This window comes from Pituophis catenifer, unplaced genomic scaffold (assembly GCF_029215685.1).
Source record: "Pituophis catenifer annectens isolate HBS135680 unplaced genomic scaffold, rPitCat1.0.hap2 SCAF_6, whole genome shotgun sequence".
NCBI lineage: Eukaryota > Metazoa > Chordata > Lepidosauria > Squamata > Colubridae > Pituophis > Pituophis catenifer.
This window is the reverse complement of record NW_027256886.1, coordinates 81,242,794-81,262,860: the sequence shown is the minus strand read 5'-3', so window position 1 is coordinate 81,262,860 and position 20,067 is coordinate 81,242,794. Positions and strand designations below refer to the sequence as shown.

General features: G+C 40.5%; 1 protein-coding gene across 1 annotated transcript in view; it reads left to right on the top strand.

The window, feature by feature from the left end:
• HELLS (helicase, lymphoid specific) overlaps positions 1 to 20,067 on the top strand; it is a 44,875-nt gene that overhangs the window by 6,028 nt on the left and 18,780 nt on the right. Inside the window, exons 8-15 of the mRNA XM_070944914.1 lie at positions 1,292 to 1,516; positions 4,154 to 4,336; positions 7,713 to 7,856; positions 9,744 to 9,940; positions 14,385 to 14,481; positions 15,573 to 15,734; positions 16,674 to 16,819; positions 17,693 to 17,831. Coding sequence (XP_070801015.1) covers positions 1,292 to 1,516; positions 4,154 to 4,336; positions 7,713 to 7,856; positions 9,744 to 9,940; positions 14,385 to 14,481; positions 15,573 to 15,734; positions 16,674 to 16,819; positions 17,693 to 17,831 — 1,293 coding nt within the window. The remainder of the gene's footprint in view (positions 1 to 1,291; positions 1,517 to 4,153; positions 4,337 to 7,712; positions 7,857 to 9,743; positions 9,941 to 14,384; positions 14,482 to 15,572; positions 15,735 to 16,673; positions 16,820 to 17,692; positions 17,832 to 20,067) is intronic.

Here is a 20,067-nt window from a genome sequence, read left to right as displayed (position 1 = left end):
GATTTGCTATTAGAATAGTAGTTACAGTTTAAAGAAGAAAAGTGAAAACACAGAAAAAATGAGATACAAAAAAATTATCACCATATCAGTTAATAGTTGGGTAACCTTTAGCATGAATTACGGCCTTACAACGTCTTCCCATGGAGTGAACCAAGTCTTTTAGTTCTGCAGCTGTTCTAATGTGAAACCAAGATTGAATGATGGCTTCTATGAACTGGGTTTTATTGCTGGGTTGCTTCTAACTAACAAGTTTCTTTAGTCGGCTCCATAGATTTTCAATTGGGTTAAGGTCTGGGTTATTCCCAGGCCATTCCAGCAGTGGAATATGATTATCTTGAAACTCCCCCCCCCTCCAAAAAAGTGGTGTTATTAGCCATCAAGCCTCAAAAATATACTTTTCCCAAAAGGTTTCCACAATTTTGGCCACTACTATAGATGCAGATGCCATTTTAAAAGCTTAATATTTTAAACAAGGGATGGAGAGAGTCTCATTCCCTAATATAACAATACATGACTTCCTTGTGGTGTTGCTTTGTTTAAGAGGCAGAGTTTCTAAAGCCTCCGCATTTTCTGTCATGTAAGAAAATGAGAATTTGTCTACTCTTGAGGAAGCTTCCAGGAACATGGAAGAAATGCTAATGTGTCTTTTGTTAATGCTGAGAGCTTTGAATATCAATGGAAAACTGATTTAGTTTGGCCATTGTATTGTACTGTATTTTGTAGGGAAGAGAATAGAATTTGAGAAAGAAAAAAAATCTCTGACTCCTTTCATTTGTTGCATTTTCTCATAATAACCACATAACAATGAAATGTAGATGTATGCAACATCTTTCCAATTTTGGCAAACTACATGAATATTGATACCCTGTTTCCCGGAAAATAAGCCCTAGCATGATTTTTCAGGATGCTCGTAATATAAACCATACCACCACCCCCCCAAAATAAGCCCCAGTTAAGATTGTCAGCAGACAGGCATTTAATACTGCATTTCCCCAAAAATAAGACCTAACCGGAAAATAAACCATAATGTGTCTTTTGGGGCAAAAATTAATATAAGACCCGGTCTTATTTTGGAGATAACACGGTATAAATGCTTCTTATAATAGGAAATTCATGTTACAATTTACAATACAACTTGAATTTAGATCAGTTTTTATTAATAATTTCTTTTTACAAATACGGTAATATTGACTTTGTCTAGCTTAATTATCAACCCTGAAATAACTTACATAACTGCATAAAAACTTGGCAGAAATTAAAAATAATATTGCCTGTTTGGTTTCTTCTATAGATTGAAAGCAATCCACCCAAACTATGTGCAGAAGAAATCCAGAACAATGGGGATTCAAACAGCATCATTAAGGATAGATTGGCACAAGTGATGCGACATAGTGCCAAGCATTTTGTTGACCCAAAACGAAAGTTTAATGGGCAGCCAGTACCTTTTCAGCAACCAAAGCTTTTCACTGGAGGAGTAATGAGGTGGTATCAAGTTGAAGGCATGGAATGGCTTAGGGTATGAATTTATACTTTCTTACATAATCATATTTGGCTAGGTCATTAGCAGTTAATCGTGATAATGATTTCAAATATAAGTATTTCCCTGTCTAAAAAGATTCAACTTCGTTGGAATAACTAAGTCAATTAATGCATTGTTATTCCTCCAGTATTTACTTGCCAGGTTTTCACCTGAAGTTCAATGAATTCAAGTGGGTGGCTACCAGAGAAAGGGCTTTTTATGTGATGGAGATTAAAAAAGACTTTCTTGGCTCCACACAGTGGTGGGATTCTGCTGGTTCAGACCAGTTCGGGCGTACCGGTAGCTCTTGCAATCAGCTAATACTGAACTGGTTCGCTCCAACGATCAGCTGGGCCTGCCTGCCCCTGCACTATATCTACCTATATTTTCTTTGTTTGTAGCCCATCTGATAGGCTTGGCAAAGTGGATTGCCATTCCTCATCTATTTTACGTTATTATTTTATTTTATTATTCACATTTCTATGCTGCCCACTCTCCGAGGACTCTGGGCAGCTTACACCAAAGACAGTATACTAAATAGCATATTGCCCCCAACAATCTGGGTCCTCATTTTACCCACCTCGGAAGGATGGAAGGCTGAGTCAACCTTGAGATTTGATCCGCTGATCTGCTGAACTAGCAGTTAGCTGACGTAGCTGCAGTACTGCACTCTAACCACTGCGCCACCTTGGCTCTTACTTAATGTAGAAGGCAAGCTTTGGAGCTGATTTCAATTGTAATATGTGGGCGCGGAGTGAACCGGTTGTTACAAATGGTGAATCCCACCACTGGCTCCACATTTTGGTTTTTTTCAGTGTGAAGATCTTTTTATTTTGTTGGAGGCATTTGAAGAATGATTCTGGTTGTCTTTGAATGTTAGCAATTTTATTAATTAAATGAGAGCCATGTAATGATTAATGCATCAGACTAGAAACCAGGAGACGGATTTCTACTCCTACCTTAGGCAGGACTTCTTGGGTGACCATTCACTCTCCCTATCTCAGCCTTAGGAAGAAGACAATGCCAAACCACTTTTGAAATCTTGCCAACAAACTGTAGGGAATGTCCAGGCGGTTACCAGAAGTCAGCACTAATTCAAAGGCACATGCACACACACACACACAAAAAACAACAACAACCTCCAACCACAATCCACTTTATTAACTTTTATGTAGTTGCCAGAATTATTGCTGTTCTTGATTTTATCTTTCTAGTACAAATAAATGGTTGGCAAAGCTTAACGGGCTTAATGTAGTTGTAGAGAACATTAGCATTCCAGGTTTATTGCTTAAAAATAAGTTGGAACAGAATAAGAGTTGGAAGGGACCTTGGAGATCTTCTAGTCCAACCCCCTGCTCAAGCAGGAGGCCCTATATCGTTTCAGACAAATGGCTGTCCAGTCTCTTTTTAAATGTGGCCTTAAGGATCTCTTCTGGAAAATAGTGGCAGGAAAGTTCTTCCTAGATACTCATACTCATATTTTCTTGAACTATCCTCAAGTTGCCAGCATTGTACCAAATTATAGCCATTATTTTCAAGCTGTTTGGAGCACAACAGCCTTGGATAATTCAAGTTAGAATTTCAATTTCAGATCTATTGTTATCTAGCTTTAGTTAAAATCAACTCAACTAATGGTTGCATTCTTTAAGGAAGGGAGGGGCATGTATCTTGAGATTAATGCAACAATGATGGTTAGCGTTCATTAAAAGATACTGTTTCCCTCAAAATAAGACATCCCCTGATAATAAGCCCAATCGGGCTTTTGAGCGCATGGCAATAAGGCCAAGGGCTTATTTCAGGGTTCAAAAAAATATAAGCCAGGGTCTTATTTTCGGGGAAACACGGTAGTAAAATGTACATTATACATAAATGCAGTATGACAAAATAACTATCCTCTGATTTGCCTGTAAGCTTGAAAGCATGTAATTAGCCTTCATTTTTAATAATCAAGTCTTCCTGATTATTGGGTCTTACGTTCATTTCATTTCACTGAAAAAGAGGCTTGTCAGATGTTACATCTTTTCTATCCTGCTCTATGGAGTGGAGAGTTGGTCTCTGACAGAGAGCCACTTGAAGAGACTAGAAGCATTTGAAATGTAGATTTACAGGTGGCTGTAACATATAAGCTGGGTTAACAAAATCACAAATGAGGAGGTGATAAACCACCTTGGAAAGCAAAGGGAAATTATCAAAGCCATTAAAAAGCGAAAGATAGAATATTTTGGACATGTAATGCGACACCCAGAAAAATATGGCATCCTTCACTGAATCCTCCAGGGAAAAATTGAAGGCAAACGAAGTCCAGGCAGAAGAAGAATATCGTGGCTTTCAAATCTAAGGGACTGCTTTGGACAAAACTCAGCAGCACTTTTCATGCAGCTATTGATAAAAATAGGATCGCCAAGATCCGATGACAGATATGGCACAAGAAGATGTTCATTTAATTACAAAGCAGATTAAATGAACATTTGGGTTCATTTTGCATCAAGGTGTTTGTTACAATTTTTATCCATTAGTGTAATTGAAGTGCATGTCGTCGCAACCCCACTCCAAAGCAAGGGATTACAAGGTCATAAAAAGGAAAAAAAGTGTAATTGAAGTATATTCAGTACCTATTTTTCTTTTTCTACGCAGATGCTCTGGGAAAATGGCATCAATGGTATTTTGGCTGATGAAATGGGCTTAGGGAAGACTATCCAGTGCATTGCCACAATTGCCTTGATGGTGGAAAGAGGGGTTGCTGGACCATTTCTGATATGTGCGCCTCTATCCACACTTCCTAACTGGATTGCTGAATTCAAAAGATTTACACCAGAGGTGAGAGATGGTTTTTTTTTTTTAAATGATAAACTTGTTTTAGAAACTTTTTAAAAAAAATATTTTATTTATTTGTCAAGCATATATAAGATAACAGATAAAAGTATAAACTTGATTATGAATACATGAAATGTATACGAATAAAAAGGGAACATTAGGACAGGGATGGTAGGCCTCTTAGGAACGGGGTGAGGTCGACAGTAGACAGTCTTAAAGTTAAAGTTTTGGGGGTTTGGGGAAGAAACCACAGAGTCAGGTAGTGCATTCCAGGCATTGACCACTGTTGCTGAAGTCGTATTTTCTGCAATCGAGTTTGGAGCGGTTTACGTTAAGTTTGTATCTATTGTGTGCTTGTGTATTGTTGTGGTTGAAGCTGAAGTAGTCATTGACTGGTAGGACATTGTAGCAGATAATTTTATGTACTATGCTTAGGTCAAACCGAAGGTGGTGTAGTTCTAAGTGGTCTAAGCCCAAAATTTGAAATCTGGTGGCATAAGATATTCTATTGCGGGTAGAGGAATGGAGGACTCTTCGTGAAATATCTCTGGACTCGCTTAATTGTATTAATGTCCGATGTGCAGTATGGGTTCCAGACAGATGAGCTGTATTCGAGAATTGGTCTAGCAAATGTTTTGTATGCTCTTACGGTTGGTCACACAGTCTGTCTCTTTTCTGTTCTTTGTTTGGTCTTTCTTGTAAGCCAGTTTGGTTTCTCCAGAACTCAGTCATCCTTCATGATATCCTAGCTTCAGTGCATCTTCTTTCCTGTCTCTGCACCCTTCCACACCCACCCATTTTCTTTCTAAACTGAGCTGTCAACATCGCTGTATGGATGAAGGACATGTTTCAATCATTTTTCTGGTCTTCCTATCCAGGGCTTTTAGTTCTGCTTGAATCCAGGCCACTATTCCATCTGTGTATCCAATGACTGGAATTGTCCAAATGTTAATTATTTCATCCACTGAATTTGGACTCTAACTTCACTTTCATGATGTATCCACTTCTAACCTTCTTGACTTCACTATGTTTGATGTTATCAGCTTGAAGGATGTCCAAGCATTTGTAGTTATTGTCTTCATCCAAACTCTTGATGTTCATAGGGCATCTTGATTCCTTCAGTTTTCACTATTTCCCCCCCCCCCCCCCTTTGATGGTAAAAGTGGCATATTTGCCCATTTCAAACTCCATTGCAATATCTTGGCACGTGCCAAGGACTACCTGTTTTAAGAGGGGCAGTCCTAATCTAGTCACTAGGGAGGATCTTCATATTGTCGAAACCTAGAGTCATGACTGCATCGGGGTGGGCTCCTGGGTGTTCGGCAGGGTTGGGGTGATCATCTAGCCAAATGCCACCCCTGGCTGGCCACGCCCACCCCACCCCTCCAGGAGTCTCCACGCGGCCCGTTCATCATTCCAGGTAAGTGCAGGGGCCGTGCGGAGAGTCTGGAAGGGCAAAAAACTGGCCTACCGGAGGTTCTGGAAGTCCAGAAACAGGCCTGTTTCCGGCCTCTGGACCCCAGGGGAAGCTGTTTTCACCCTCCCGGAGGCTCAAGGAAAGCCTCCGGAGCCTGGGGAGGGTGAAAAACGCCCCCCCTCCGGGCCGTTGTGGTGCAGGCGGCTGACTAGGCCACGTCCAGCCAGTAACGGGGCAGCGAACTGTTGTTAAAGGATCTGAAGCCCACCCCTGGACTGCATCTCACCTATCCAAGCTTCATGAGCTGACAGCCAGACATTAGCCTGGGAGGGGAAGAAAGGATTGGAATATGAAGAAAAGGGGGGGGGGATGGAAGCCCATGAGGCATGTGAGAAGCTCCAGTCAACCAAGGTCATTGACAATATGCAGAGCTGGGAACCAAGCACCTGTTTCCTCAGCAATGTACAAGCACCTGATTACACCTTTGCAGATAACCAAGGAATGGCCGTTGGGAGGGTGGAGTGGGTTTAGAGAACTTTTCTTTCCAGATTCGGCTTACACTATCTCTCTAACCGTTTAAGCTTCAGTCAAGTATATTCTTGGCAAAATAAATGGCCAGGAGTCTTTCTTTGCTAGATGACTGAATGGGATGGTTGACACCCAGCATGACATCTTGGGATCTAATACACTGTTACACCAAGACACACACACAGCAGCATGCTTGGAGGGCCTTATCATACAGCATCTTGTTTCCTCTCCTTGGGAGGGAATGCAGGGTATTGGATCCTTCCATTAATTCTCTTAATTCCATGGATCCAATGCAGAGGTGGGCTGCTGCTGGTTCCGACCGGTTTGGGTGAACCAGTACTTCTGACCACCGACTGGACCCGCCCCAGCGCTATCTCGTCCTATATATCTCACTCTGGCTCGCTCGCCTCACCCAAGCAGGCCAGCTGATTTTCGCACCTTGCCTGCTCTACTCACCGCGGCTGCCCGAGAAGGTGTGCTGGAAACTGCGTGCATGAAATCGCCATGTGTTTGAAGCTGCGTGCAAGCACGGAAGGGGCACGAGCATGCGCACACTCACATTTTTGGTTCTGCATTAGGCGAACCGGTTGTTAAGTTATGCGAAGCCCATCTCTGATCCAATGGATTGAGCTTTTGGAAGAGCTCAACAAGCGGTTAATCCAAGGGTTCCTTTGTGGAGCCAGGTTAACAAGTCACTATCACCAAATAGAAAATCTCTGCAAGCCCCTTCTATATATAAGTGCAAACACTGGGAAAGCTTTCCTAGGCATGTCTTTTTTGACTTGGATTCCTCAGCTGTGCAAAGCACCAAGCTAACAAAATCTGAAGAACGTTTAGATGACAATAAGAAATTGGTCCTTATTTACTGCCATCTAGTGTTTGCCCAGGTTTGTTTGTTTGTTTGGCTGCTTGAATGAAAGGACCAAGTGATCTATGGCAGGGAAGACGGGTCATAAGTTCCATGTTCTTCCAAGATCCCTATTCCAGACACTCAGAGGTCCCTGAAAAAAAAATGATTCTGCTGCTTATTTTCCAGTTACATTTCACTATATTTTAAAAACGAAAGAATAGTTTCACTGCTTGTAAAACTACTTCACCCTGCTTGATAAAAACAATTTAGTGTAATTATAATAAGTTTTTATTATGCCTTTGTATGCCATGTACTCTATTGATTTTATCTACCTTTATCTACCTTATTCAGTTTCTTAATAAAACAAAAGTCAATGGATTAGGAGTTCCTGTTAATCCTTCCAAGGCCTTTAAGGACGAAAAAATTGCAGAGAAAACAATAGCATCCCCCAACTAGAGGTTTTGAATAAAAGTACTGTGAAGTAAATCGAAATAAACAAGATGTTTTTAAAATGTTCTTATGAATTTATGGTAGATTACTATTTAAATATGAAGGATTTAAAAATGATTGCAAAATTATTTCAGATTCCTATAATGCTGTACCATGGAACCCAGCAAGAACGACGTGGACTCATTCATAAAATACGAAGGAAAGAAAGTTCAATGAATATCCATCCTATTGTTATTACGTCTTTTGAAATTGCAATGAGAGATAGACAGTCTCTTCAGGTAATGTAAGAAAATGCTGTTCAATTAGCACTCATTTACAGAATTGTAGTTGGTATTTTATGCAAAATTAGTGTTAATTAATCTATTCTAAGTGCTAATAGTGAATCATAACTGTCTAAGTCAACACTCCAAAGTTGGAAATACAGCTATCCTGCTTATTTAACCAAACCTGGTGCAAGATTCACTAGGTGGTGGCCCTGGTGTTGGCTTCCCATTTCATTTATACCACTCTATTCTCATTCTTTCTCCCCACTCATATTTCTGAGCTATTAATTTTGTCTTTAGAAATGTTTTTGAAGTGACTTCATATTAAATTTGGTGTTTGAGACACATCGAGACTGGATTTTGAGACACATTGGGATTTTTCCTGGAATATTGTTTCTTTGAGTAGTAGATGCGCAGTCATTTATTTTTAGATTATGATCTCTTTCTCTTAAGAGAATCAAGTTAATGCAGAATCAAATGCATCACATCACTGTCAGAACCAGTATAAAAAAATGAGGAGTCTTTGGTGTTGTCTGAGCTTGGATGTTTTCTTGCAGACATTTCATTACCCAAAGTAGGTAACATCTTACCTAGGTAACTAGGTAAGTGCTGGTTAGGAGTGGGGTTTGCTCTCAGTTTATATTCTGATGGTTTGCCCTGGGGTGATCTTATAAGTTCTTTGATTAGGCTGTTTACTTTTGGCTTGTTTGGCAGTTCCTTGATTGGAGTTTTGTTTATTTGATTGTTAGTCTGATGTTAATCTTGGAGTTCATCCAGGGGTGAAATGCTACCGGTTTAGGCCGGTTCGCACGAACCAATAGTAAAAAAATGCTTTAAAAAAGAAAAAAAAAGATTCCAATGATCGCGTGGCACAGCTGATTGTCACAGCTGATCATCGGAACTTTTAAAAACTTTAATTAAAAATGCTAAGAAAGGTAAAAAAAAAAGTTGGCCATGCCCACCAAGTCACATGCCCCCCCAACCAAGCCACACCCACAGAACTGGTAGGGAAAAATTTTTAAATTTCACCACTGAGTTAATCTATGGTCATCTGGGTGCTTTGAATAGATTAGACCCAATCAGCACCCAGATGAGCATAGATCAGACCAACAATCAAGCAAACAATACCCCAATCAAGGAACTGCCAAAGAAGCCAACAATAAATAGCCCAACCGAAGAACCTCTAAGACCAGCCTAAAGCAAGCCTCTAGAACAGTGATGGCTAACCTTTTCTGGACCGAGTGCCCAAAGCACATGCGCCCGAACCCCCAAAATGCAATGCGCATGCAGCCCCTCCACATGCACCACACCCCCGCACATGCTTGGCAGAGACCTGAAGACCAGCTGGCCGGCAGGAGACATGCACACATGCGCAGTGGAGCTGAACTGGGGCGACGGCTCGTCTGCCCACAGAGAGGGTGCTGCATGCCACCTCTGGCAGGCGTGCCATAGGGTCGCCATCACAGCTCTAGAATATAAACACAGGGAACCCCACTCCTTACTAGCGCTAATGATGTTGCCTATTTTGGATGATGGTCATTATTTGGGTAATGAAATGTCTTCAAGAAAACAACCATGCTCAGAGAGAACCAAAGATCCCTTATTTCAATCCTGAGCTACAAATATTATCCTTTATCAGTATAAAAATATGTGAGCCATAAAACGTAGCCTTTAAGCACTATCATGATTGATACAGCCAGTCTAATTATGAATGAAATTAATGAAATCATTAGTTTGCATAGGAAAAAAACCCAGATTGAATAATATAGGAAAAATCATACTTAATATTCTAGTACCATATACTTAATCTTTCTTTAAACTGAACATACATTTCAAAGAAATAGAATCTTTATTAATGAATTTTGCTTTTTGGGATAATTGAAGACTTTTTTTTTCCTCTAGAATTTCTACTGGAAATATTTGATTGTGGATGAAGGACATAGGATTAAGAATATGAACTGTCGTCTTATTCGGGAATTAAAACAGTTTAGCACGGATAATAAACTACTGTTAACTGGAACCCCTCTACAAAACAGTTTATCTGAGCTTTGGTCCCTCCTTAATTTCCTGCTTCCAGATGTGTTTGATGACTTGAAAAGGTAAAGTAGTCAGAATTGATTTATAAGTTTGAATTGAACATTTCAAAATAAATATATAACCTCTTTCAGGAGAGATGCAATTTTTCATGATTTTTCCAAAGGGTTTTGCTCAGACATTTCTCCCTTTCAGTAGACAAGAAATGAGTGAAGAATTTTCCAACTATCCCTTGTGGCAAATCATCACCAAAAATAGTCCAAATGCTTGCTTCTTGGGAATGAGTGATGGACTGTGAGAACAGAAAACTGATGTTCTGGCTCTTTCTAAAGAAGGCAAACATTCCTTGAGCACTCCAAGGCCAAGAATTCTCATAATGAGGAATCAAACTGGTGTTTAGAGATCCTCCCAGATATGATAGTGAGCAGAGATCTATGAGAACAGTCTTTGGAACATTATATTTCTAATACGGAGAGAGACTTATCTTCAGCAGTTACATTATCTGGTGGTTTGTGCTGAAAATGTAATGTTTATTCACATGAACTACCAGGCAGGGATAAGTGCAAAACAAAAACACAAAAATTCTGTTCGTTTCTAGTGCTGATTTTTAGAACGATAGCAATTCTACAGGAACTGGAGACTAGGTCACCCACTGAGGAATGAAACAAAGCAACAGAGATACAAAACAAAGTTTCTTTAGTAAATTCCCTAAAACAGTGATCCTTGGTTATCATCTGATCAGACCAGGAGTCCCAAATACAGATTTGCAAAGCATTATATACAAAAGGGCAGATTATCCATCATGAATGACTAATAATAATAACTTTATTGTCATTGTACATATATACACAGTATACCCATACAACGAAATTCACTTAACACCCAAAGACCAGGTCCAACACATGTAACAATCCCCAAATACCCACCCACCCACCACAAATTCCCCGCCCTAAACCACCCAAACATCCATACAACAGACCAAGTAATGCTGTTCAACAGCTCACTGATGGTGGCCCTTTAGTTCATTGTTGAGTGCAAATATAGCTCTGGGATGAAAACTATTCAGAAAACGTGTAGTCCGAGTTTTAATTGTTCTGTATCTTCTGCCAGAAGGCAACAGTCCAAAAAGATTGTAAGCAGGATGGGAAGAGTCTCTGAGAATGTTATGCAACTTTCTCAAACAGCAAGATTCTAAGATGTCGTCCAGGGCTGGTAGCTGGAGCCCGATGATATTCTGGGCAGTTTTAATGATTCTCTGTAGAGCTTTTTTGTCTGCTACAGAGCTGCTACCATACCATGCAAGAATACCGTACAGCCTCTTTTGTGCCTTCTTCACAAAAGCATGTTAACATCCATAGTCCACGAGCGGTCCTTTGAGATATAAATGCCCAGAAATTTAACCCACCCTCTCCACCTCTTCACCATTTATGTACAATAGTAAATGTACATCTGTCTTCCTCCTGAAGTCAATTATAAGTTCTTTAGGTTCTTTTGGTGTTAAGTGTAGGATTATTTTCTTTACACCACAATGTCAGCCCTTGGACTTCCTTTCTATAAGCAGACTATTTGTATCAATAGGAAAAACTCCTAGCTTTATATCAACAATTAAGTAATTATCCAAATCCATGTGGTTATTAATCTTATTGCCACCTTTTATCATATATTACAATGCCAGAGAGTTCCGGGGTCGCCATAGCTTCTTTAATTTATACCTAGTTACATTTTTACAACTACACAGGATTTTAAATAGAAAAAACAGTTCTTAAGTAAGAAAAAAATCTATCCAAAGTTATGTCTTTTCAACTTTCAAACACAATAGTAATTAGAATTGATTGTTCCAGATTGAGTTATTCTTAAATCCAGATTTTTTTTTACTGTACATGCTTTCAAGAGGAGAAAATAAGAAAGGCATAAAACTCCTCTAACAGTTCCAAGAATGAGTTTGTCAGATGTTTCCCAGGAGGAACATCTGGAAGGTATCCAACTCTCTTCCACACCCTATCTTTATTTGTTACATCTGTTTAATGGAGCTGATGGAGGCAGCATTGAACAACACCTGGAAGGCCAGAGGTTGTCTCTGTCAATCTGTTTTCAGAATAGTGGCCAGAGAATAGTGGCTTAGCCTATTTTCACAGGCATTTTCTTCCAAGCCGGTAAACTGCGAAACAGAAATACATTCCTGGTTGTGGACTCATTTCCACGAAAGACATAGATCAGAGGTGTCAAACTCGATTCCATTGAGGGCCATATCAGGGTTGTGTTTGACCTTGGGGGTCTGTGCTGGGTGTGGCCAGCTTAACGTCACTCATGTCCGGGGCGCCTGTGGTGGCTCAAGTGCTCTGCCAGCAAAAACAGGCTCCCGAGCTTTGTTTTCAGCTGCAATAGCCTCCTGCAACCCTCTGCCAGTGAAAATGGAACTCGGGAGGGCCGCATATAGCCTTCCCGAGCTCCATTTTTGCTGGCAGAGGCTCTGCGAGCCAGTCCTTCGTGTTTCCAGGGCGGCCCTGTGGGCCAGATCTAAACACCCCGTGGACCGGATCCAGTCCCCGGGCCTTGAGTTTGACACCCTGACATACAGATACAGAGGGGGAAGAAGCCATAGAGGTTTTTTGTTTAGGAATTGTTTGTAATATTGGAGGATTAGTTTAAGAGACATTACCACATAGTTTCAACAAATCTTTAATAAGATCTGCATTTATTTTAGATTTCTTAAAAGAGATTAAATTTGTATGCATAATTGTCATTTTGATGCTCTTCTTTGCCAATAATTTCCTTAAAGCAGATTTTATATACATATTATATAAATATGTATATTTATATATTATATATTATATATATATTATAATTATATATTATATACATGTATGCTTTTCCTTGCATTTTTGATAGAAGAACAAACTTCAAGAAATTTTGAAAAGACAAACTTTTTAAAAAATAAATGTTCATACATGTTTTTACATGTTCAAGAATGTAAAATCAGATAAATTCATATAGAAATCCAATCCTACTATAAAAACACAATCATTCAATATGTTATCCTTTTGTCTTAGTAAAGGAGCTTACACTGGTAAGAACCATTGCCTTTTGCAAGGGAGTCAATCCTGATGTTATGCGATTCTTGGCATGTTTGAGGTTCTTACCTAGTCATAAGAAATGTTTGACCCAAGAACTGCAACTTAATTGTCAAAACTAACTTAGGCTCTACTCCTGTGCTTTTTAGGAGGCACCTGATCATGAATAGTTAATATAAGTATAAAAAGGCAGTATCTTCAGTAGCACAGCAGAACATTGACATCAGTTTTAAGAATTGATTGCCCTCCTTGAAGTTGCATTGTTTTCATTGTTGTAGAATACAGCTGTGGCACTGTAATAGCCCCACACATACTAGGACAATGATGTCCTTTTCAACACAGAGTGCCCAAACAGGAATGTGCGAGCGCCAGAGACCCAAAGGCCAGCTGGCCAGTGCACATGTGCACGCCGGCCAGCTGGTCTTCAGATTGCCAGCATGCACATGTGCGCTGGCCATCTGATTTTCACACGTGCTTGACACCGGAAATCCAAAGACCAGCTGGCCAGCACGTGTATGCCTGTTTTTTGCCCATTTTCAGGGCCTTTTTGGGGCTGTTTTTGGCCCAGAAAACGGCCCGTGTTCTGGCCATTTTTCAGGCCATTTTCCAGCGCTCTGGCACCCACGAAGACCAGCGGCATGCCGGAAACTAGAAGAGCAACTGGCAACAGTGCACATGCCCACAGAGAGGGCTCTGCATGCCACAGGTTCACCATCACGGTAGTAGGACAACGAATCAGGGACATGTCTCCCAGAATTTTCTCTGCACCATTTCGGGCACAAGGGTATTAACGCCGCAAGAAAAGTTCTTTGCCTCTTTGTAATTTTTTTCTTGCGCTTTTGCTTCCTGTTAGTCTTTTCAGCCCAGCCCTCCTTTCTTTTTATGTTACTTTTCTATGGAATCACAAGGCTTTTTTTCTGTAACACTTCAGGGTGTTAGGTTTTGTTGATGTTTTTTTGCTTATAAGAGCAAGATTTCTCAAGTTCCTTGTGATTTGAAACATTTCTTTGTGATCAAGCATTCTTGCCAACAAATTCATTATCAGTACATCTATTTGGACTTGCAGAAATTGGCCTCGGATTTATATGCTATTCCCATCTGCCTACTAAATCCTGCAGCGGCTGGAATTTTTTGCACCCTTTGAGATTATACTTCTAGATTTTATAGCTGAAGATGGATGTGAAAATAAATATAAAATTTAAATGCATTAGGAATGGGGGGGGGGGAGACATGATAAGTAGAGTTTCATTGCAATCATTGGACAAAGTTTCGTGCCCTGTATCTCTTGTGCCCTTTCTTGAAAGGCAAAATAATATGAACAAGAAAAAATACATTTTGGATAATTAGTGCACAGAACTAAATTTTAGCTCCTCGCTTCTTAATTCATTTTTCTTGTCAAGTTCTTAATTCATTTTTCTTGGGGTTTTTTTTTTTCTAGTTTTGAATCCTGGTTTGATATTACCAGTATTTCTGAAATTGCTGAAGATATTGTTGCTAAGGAAAGAGAACAGAATATCTTGCACATGTTGCACCAGGTCTGTTTTCATTGCTTAAAATATATGTGTTTTTTTCTTCCAGATTGCCACTTTTTCTGTAAATATTACATTGTACCATATTATTGATAACTATATATATACACACATGAGTTTACTTGCAAATACAACTGTTAACATATTTGCAGGCATCCTTACTTTCACATTGTAAATTCCTCACAGTGAAGATATATTTGCTGAGAAATTAAGTTTTTTTTTTGTTTGTTTGTTTGTTTTTCTCATGACTTTGTTCTTATAGTCAGTACTTAAATATTCAGGATTTAGTCTTTGCCTAGGGCAGTGGAAGCTTTCGATGGTGCAAGCATAGTTGATGTGTGAGAGGGTAGGTGGGTTGATAAGTATAGCCACAAGATGGCGAACCTATGGCACACGTGCCACAGGTGGCACACGAAGCCATATCTGTGGGCACATGATGCACGCACAGCTAGCCAGTCCTACCGGAAGTTGGGAAACGGGCCATTTCTGGCCTCCGGAGGCGGGGGAGGCCGTTTTCACCCTCCCCATGCTCCAAGAAAGCCTCTGGAGCCTGGGGAGGGCGAAAAAAGGGCCCACTAGTAACCTTTTTGCTGTTGCGTGCCAAAAGCAGGGGGAGCGCGGAGGGGTCGCACGCACATGCGCAGAGGTGCATTGAATTATGGGTGTGGGCACCCAGGTGCGCGCCCCCCACTTTTGGCATGCGATGGCAAAAAGGTTAGCCATCACTGCTATAGACGGAATCATTACTTTCACTAGTCACAAAGATTGTGATTGCTTCTGTTTTGTGTTAGCTACAGTAGGGAGTGGTTATATATGTTTATTTAGCTTTGATTGAAGTGAAACTGTTTATCTTCTTTTCTGTTTTTACAAAAAAAGTCAAGAACTCTTAATTCTTTGCCTTAGAAGGAAAGCTTTAAGCACTCCGTAGTTTACAGAAGAGGTTTGCCAAGGCTGAATTTTCTGTCAAAATGCAGCTGAGAGTAATTACATACAAAACCTCACATCATGCAATCTTGGAATGACAATGTTTTCTTTTGAAATAACCAAGGTTGTATTCATAAATGGATAGAAATGTATTTTGATTTTTTTGACTTTAGATTTTGACTCCTTTCCTGTTGAGAAGACTGAAATCAGATGTAGCTGTAGAAGTTCCTCCCAAGCGTGAAGTTGTGGTCTATGCACCTCTTGTTAAGAAACAAGAAATTTTCTACAGTGCCATTGTAAACAAGACAATTCGGAAGCTTTTGGGAAACAACCAGGTATTTGTTTCAGTATTTTGGTTTAGGGATGTCCCTAAGCAACTATATTTTGGCCATTGTCTTCTATTTGGGTAAAGACAGAATACAGTGTAAATAGAGGGAAAATGGAAAAGTTGAAGCATCACATTTCCATTTTGTGTCAGATCTCCTCTATTAAAACATAGGAAGGAGGATGCTGGAATACTCAGTTATGGAAAATAAAGTCACCTGGACCCATTGTAACTTAGGCATTGGGACAAATCATAGGAAAGTGTGATCCTATACCATAGAAACAGTCAGTATCCTGAGACATTGCTTAATTTTAACAATTAAAGTAATGCAAGCTGAAATTACATCACAATATAATTTCACAGGGCAGCTGATACATAGAAAGCTGAATTCATGAATTGTGATTTTGGCAAAGAATATCTTCGCACAACACCTAACATTCTTCAGATTTGGCAAACATTACCGTATTTTTCGGGGTATAAAACGCACCTTTTTCCCCCCTAAAAGAGGATGAAAATTTAGGTGTGTCTTATATACCGAATGTAGCCCCGCCTACCTACTGGCCCCCACCCTTTGGCCTCTGCCTCGCAGCAGTTACCTCCTTGCAAGAAACAGCAAGAAAAAACAGCTCCTTTCAGCTTCAGCACAGTCTAATTAGCACAAGTTGATTGGATGGCCTCCCGACTCGGCTGATTTGCTCTCAGCTGTTTTGCATAGGGCTCTGCTGCTTGCTGCAAAGAGGTAAATTACTATTCATCTCAAATACAGTCAATTCATTTTCACTACTCTGTCACTCAGCTGAATTGTGAGGCTTAAACAGCAACAGAGATGGCATCCACTGAGGAAGTGCAAAGGAAAATGTACCAGTCCAGGTACAGGGCCCATGAGTATAAATGCACTGATCCTTGCTCAAGGAACACACTTCTATAAATGAGTTTTTCCATTTTATAGGAAGAGGTTGTGGAGCTGACTCCTACAGGCCGACCAAAGCGACGTAGTCGGAAAGTAGTTAATTATCGTGAGCTCAGAGAAAATGAATTTCCTGATGCGCTGGAAGAACTAATCACTAAAACACAAGAAGAAGCTGAAAAAGAGAGGTATTTAAAGTTTGTTTGGATTATTTGCAAAATGTCTTTGCCGCCAAATAACATGGAGAAATAAATCCATAACAAATTTACATATAATTCTTAATCTTATTGGTAAAATGTTCTACATAGCTATAGACAGAGGTGGGCTGCTTCCGGTTAGGACCAGTTCAGGTGAACCGGTAGTTGCGACCCGCCAAGTGAGTCAGCCCACCCAAAGTGGCACGTCGCCTAGCACACATGGCCTTGCCTGTTTGTCTTCTGGGTTTCTGGCGCGATCAGCTGTAGTTCGTGTGCGCAGCAGTGCCAAAAACCAGTGTGCGCATGCACCCCGGCCAGTTGATTATCGGGTGCGCATGTGCATCAGAACCCATAAGTTCGGCCTTTCCGGAGTGTGATCCCTTCATGCGTGCGGCAGTGCTGAAAACCGCCCTGCGCAAGCTTGCCAGCCAGCTGATCATCAGGCGCACATGCGTACTAGTACCCGGAAGTTCAGCTTTTCCAGAGTGCGGCCCCGACATTTCCTCGGTGCCAAAAAGGTTTGCCATCACTGGTATAGGATCTCCTGCTTGAGCAGGGGGCTGGACTAGAAGACCTCCAAGGTCCCTTCCAGATCTATTATGATTCACCCGTCCCAGCGTTATCCCATCCTATATCGCCGCGTTTTTGAAGCAACATGCATGCGTGGAAGGCGCGCTCGCTCGCTCACATTTTTGGTGCTGGGCGAACCAGTTGTTAGAACCGGCGGCAGCCCATCACTGGCTATAGATGAATCAGCACTGAAGCAGAATAATTGGATGAAATAGCTCTTGAAGTGAAGTACTGTACTGACATCTTTGGTAGATTTTACTTGTAGCTTTACTTCACCTTTCTTTCATTTGCAAGGCCAGTGATTGCAGTGGATATGCCTTTGGATTCAGAAATCAACCTTAAGTTGCAGAACATTATGATGCTGTTGAGGAAGTGTTGCAACCATCCATATCTTATTGAATATCCCCTGGACTCTGTCACACAGCAATTTAAGGTAAACCTTTATTCTTTCCTTCGAGTAGACATAAAACTGGGTTTAATTTAGAACTGTTGACAGTGTTGATTGAAAAATTGTCTTCGGCTTTAGTCAATTGTTAAACTGTTCGCTGGCCAAAAGGGTTTAAAATATTCTGTATATACCAGCTAAGTGATGGGATATGGGCAACATTATGTTGGTTTGCAAGGTAGTCTTTAGGCTTGCTTATACAGGTAGTCCTCGACTTACAACAGTTAGTTTAGTTTAGTTTAGTTTAGTTTAGTTTAGTTTATTTCATTGTCGTTGCACCTCGTACAACAAAATTAAATGCCATCTTCAGCGTACATTATAACCATAAAAATAAAACACAAATACACATCCTTCACATTCTATACAATTGAATTGAAAATCGATATTGCATTAATATTGCACTATACAGTAGAACTCAATGTAGTTACTGCCGTGAGATAGAAGCTGTTTTTCAACCTATTTGTCCTTGTCTTTATTGTCCTGTACCGTCTGCTAGATGGTAATAGTTCTAAAAAAAATGGTGCCCAGGTTGAGATGGATCTTTAAGAACGTTTTGAACTTTCTTAAGGCAGCGGGAGCTATAAAGCTCTTCCAAAGAGGGGAGGGGGCAACCAATGATCCTCTGGGCAATGACGTTGACCCTTTGGAGTGCTGTCCTATCTGCCACTGTGCAATTGGCAAACCATACACAGGTGCAGTAAATTAAAATACTTTCTATGGTGCAGCGGTAGAAGGTCACCAGCAGTTTTTCATTCAGTTGTTGTTTCCCGAGAAGTCTCAGGTAGTATAATCTCTGCTGGGCCCTTTTGACCAGTGCTGCAATCTGAGTGCCGCAGGTCAGGTTCTCTTTTATGATAACACCCAGAAACTTAAAACTGGCTACTTGCTCCACTTGGTCTCCATTGATAAGCAAGGGCTGGATGTCTGATCTATTCCTTCTAGAAGCTCCTTGGTCTTATTGGTGTTAAGGACCAAATTATTGTCTCCACACCATGAAAGCAACCGGTCCACCTCATCTCGATAGGCAGACTCATCCCTTCTGGAGATCAGTCCCACCACTGTTGTATCATCTGCAAATTTAGTAATAATATTACTAGCGTGAGTGGAATTTTTTTTAAAAAAAAATTTATATGCCACACTTCTCCGGAGACTCAGGGCGGCTTACAATGCATTAAGCAATAGCCTTCATACTTTTGTATATTTTATACAAAGTCAGCTTATTGCCCCCACAAACCGGGTCCTCATTTTACTCACCTTAGAAAGGATGGAAGGCTGAGTCGACCTTGAGCCTGGTGAGAATTGAACTCACAGTAATTGCAGGTAGCTGGATGTTAAATGCTGCCTAAATGCAGTCATGCACATAAAGAGTATAGAGTTAAGGAGTCAACATGCATCCCTGTGGTGTACCAGTGTTAAGAATAAGGGCTGAAGAGAAATGATTACCTAATCTGACCCTCTGAGAGCAGCCAAACAGGAAATATATAATCCAAAGGCAGACTGAATAAGAAAGCCCAAGATCCATAAGTTTAGACACTAGTCTATGTGGAAGTATTGCGTTAAATGCAGAGCTAAAATCTACAAAAAGCATCCTCACATAGTGCCCCCCCCCCCCCCCCCCGCTGTTCCAAATGAGTCAGAGCAGTGTGAAAAGTGATGGCTAAAGAGTGATCCTCTGTAGATCTATTTCTTCTGTATGCAAACTGGTGTTTATCAAATATATGTGGAAGACCAGAAATGATAGTGACCATTCAGTTACAACAGCAATGAACAGATTGACTTATTACTGTTTTTCACACTTAAGACTGTTGCAGGATCCGCTGGGTCACATCATGTGACCCTGGGAATGCTGCAACGGCCATAAGTGTAAAAAGTGGTCATAAATCACTTTTTTTCAGTGCCATTGTAACTTTGAACAGTCACTAAGCGAACAGTTATAAACCAAGGACTACATGTACTTCCATTACTTTTTTGCGGGAGGGGGTCATCAAGTTTTTGACACCTTGCTAAGCGACTGGTGGTACTCGAATATTGCTATGTCCTAAAAGTGGTACAATCTGAAAAGGTTGAAAAGCACTGATCTAGGTTTTTGAGAGTTCGTATGAAAACAAGAATTCATAGGTTGATCATAGTACTATGTTATGCTCTAATGCCGTGATGGCGAACCTATGACATGCATGCTGGAGGTGGCATATAGAGCCCTCTCTGGGTATGCCGCTGTCGCCAG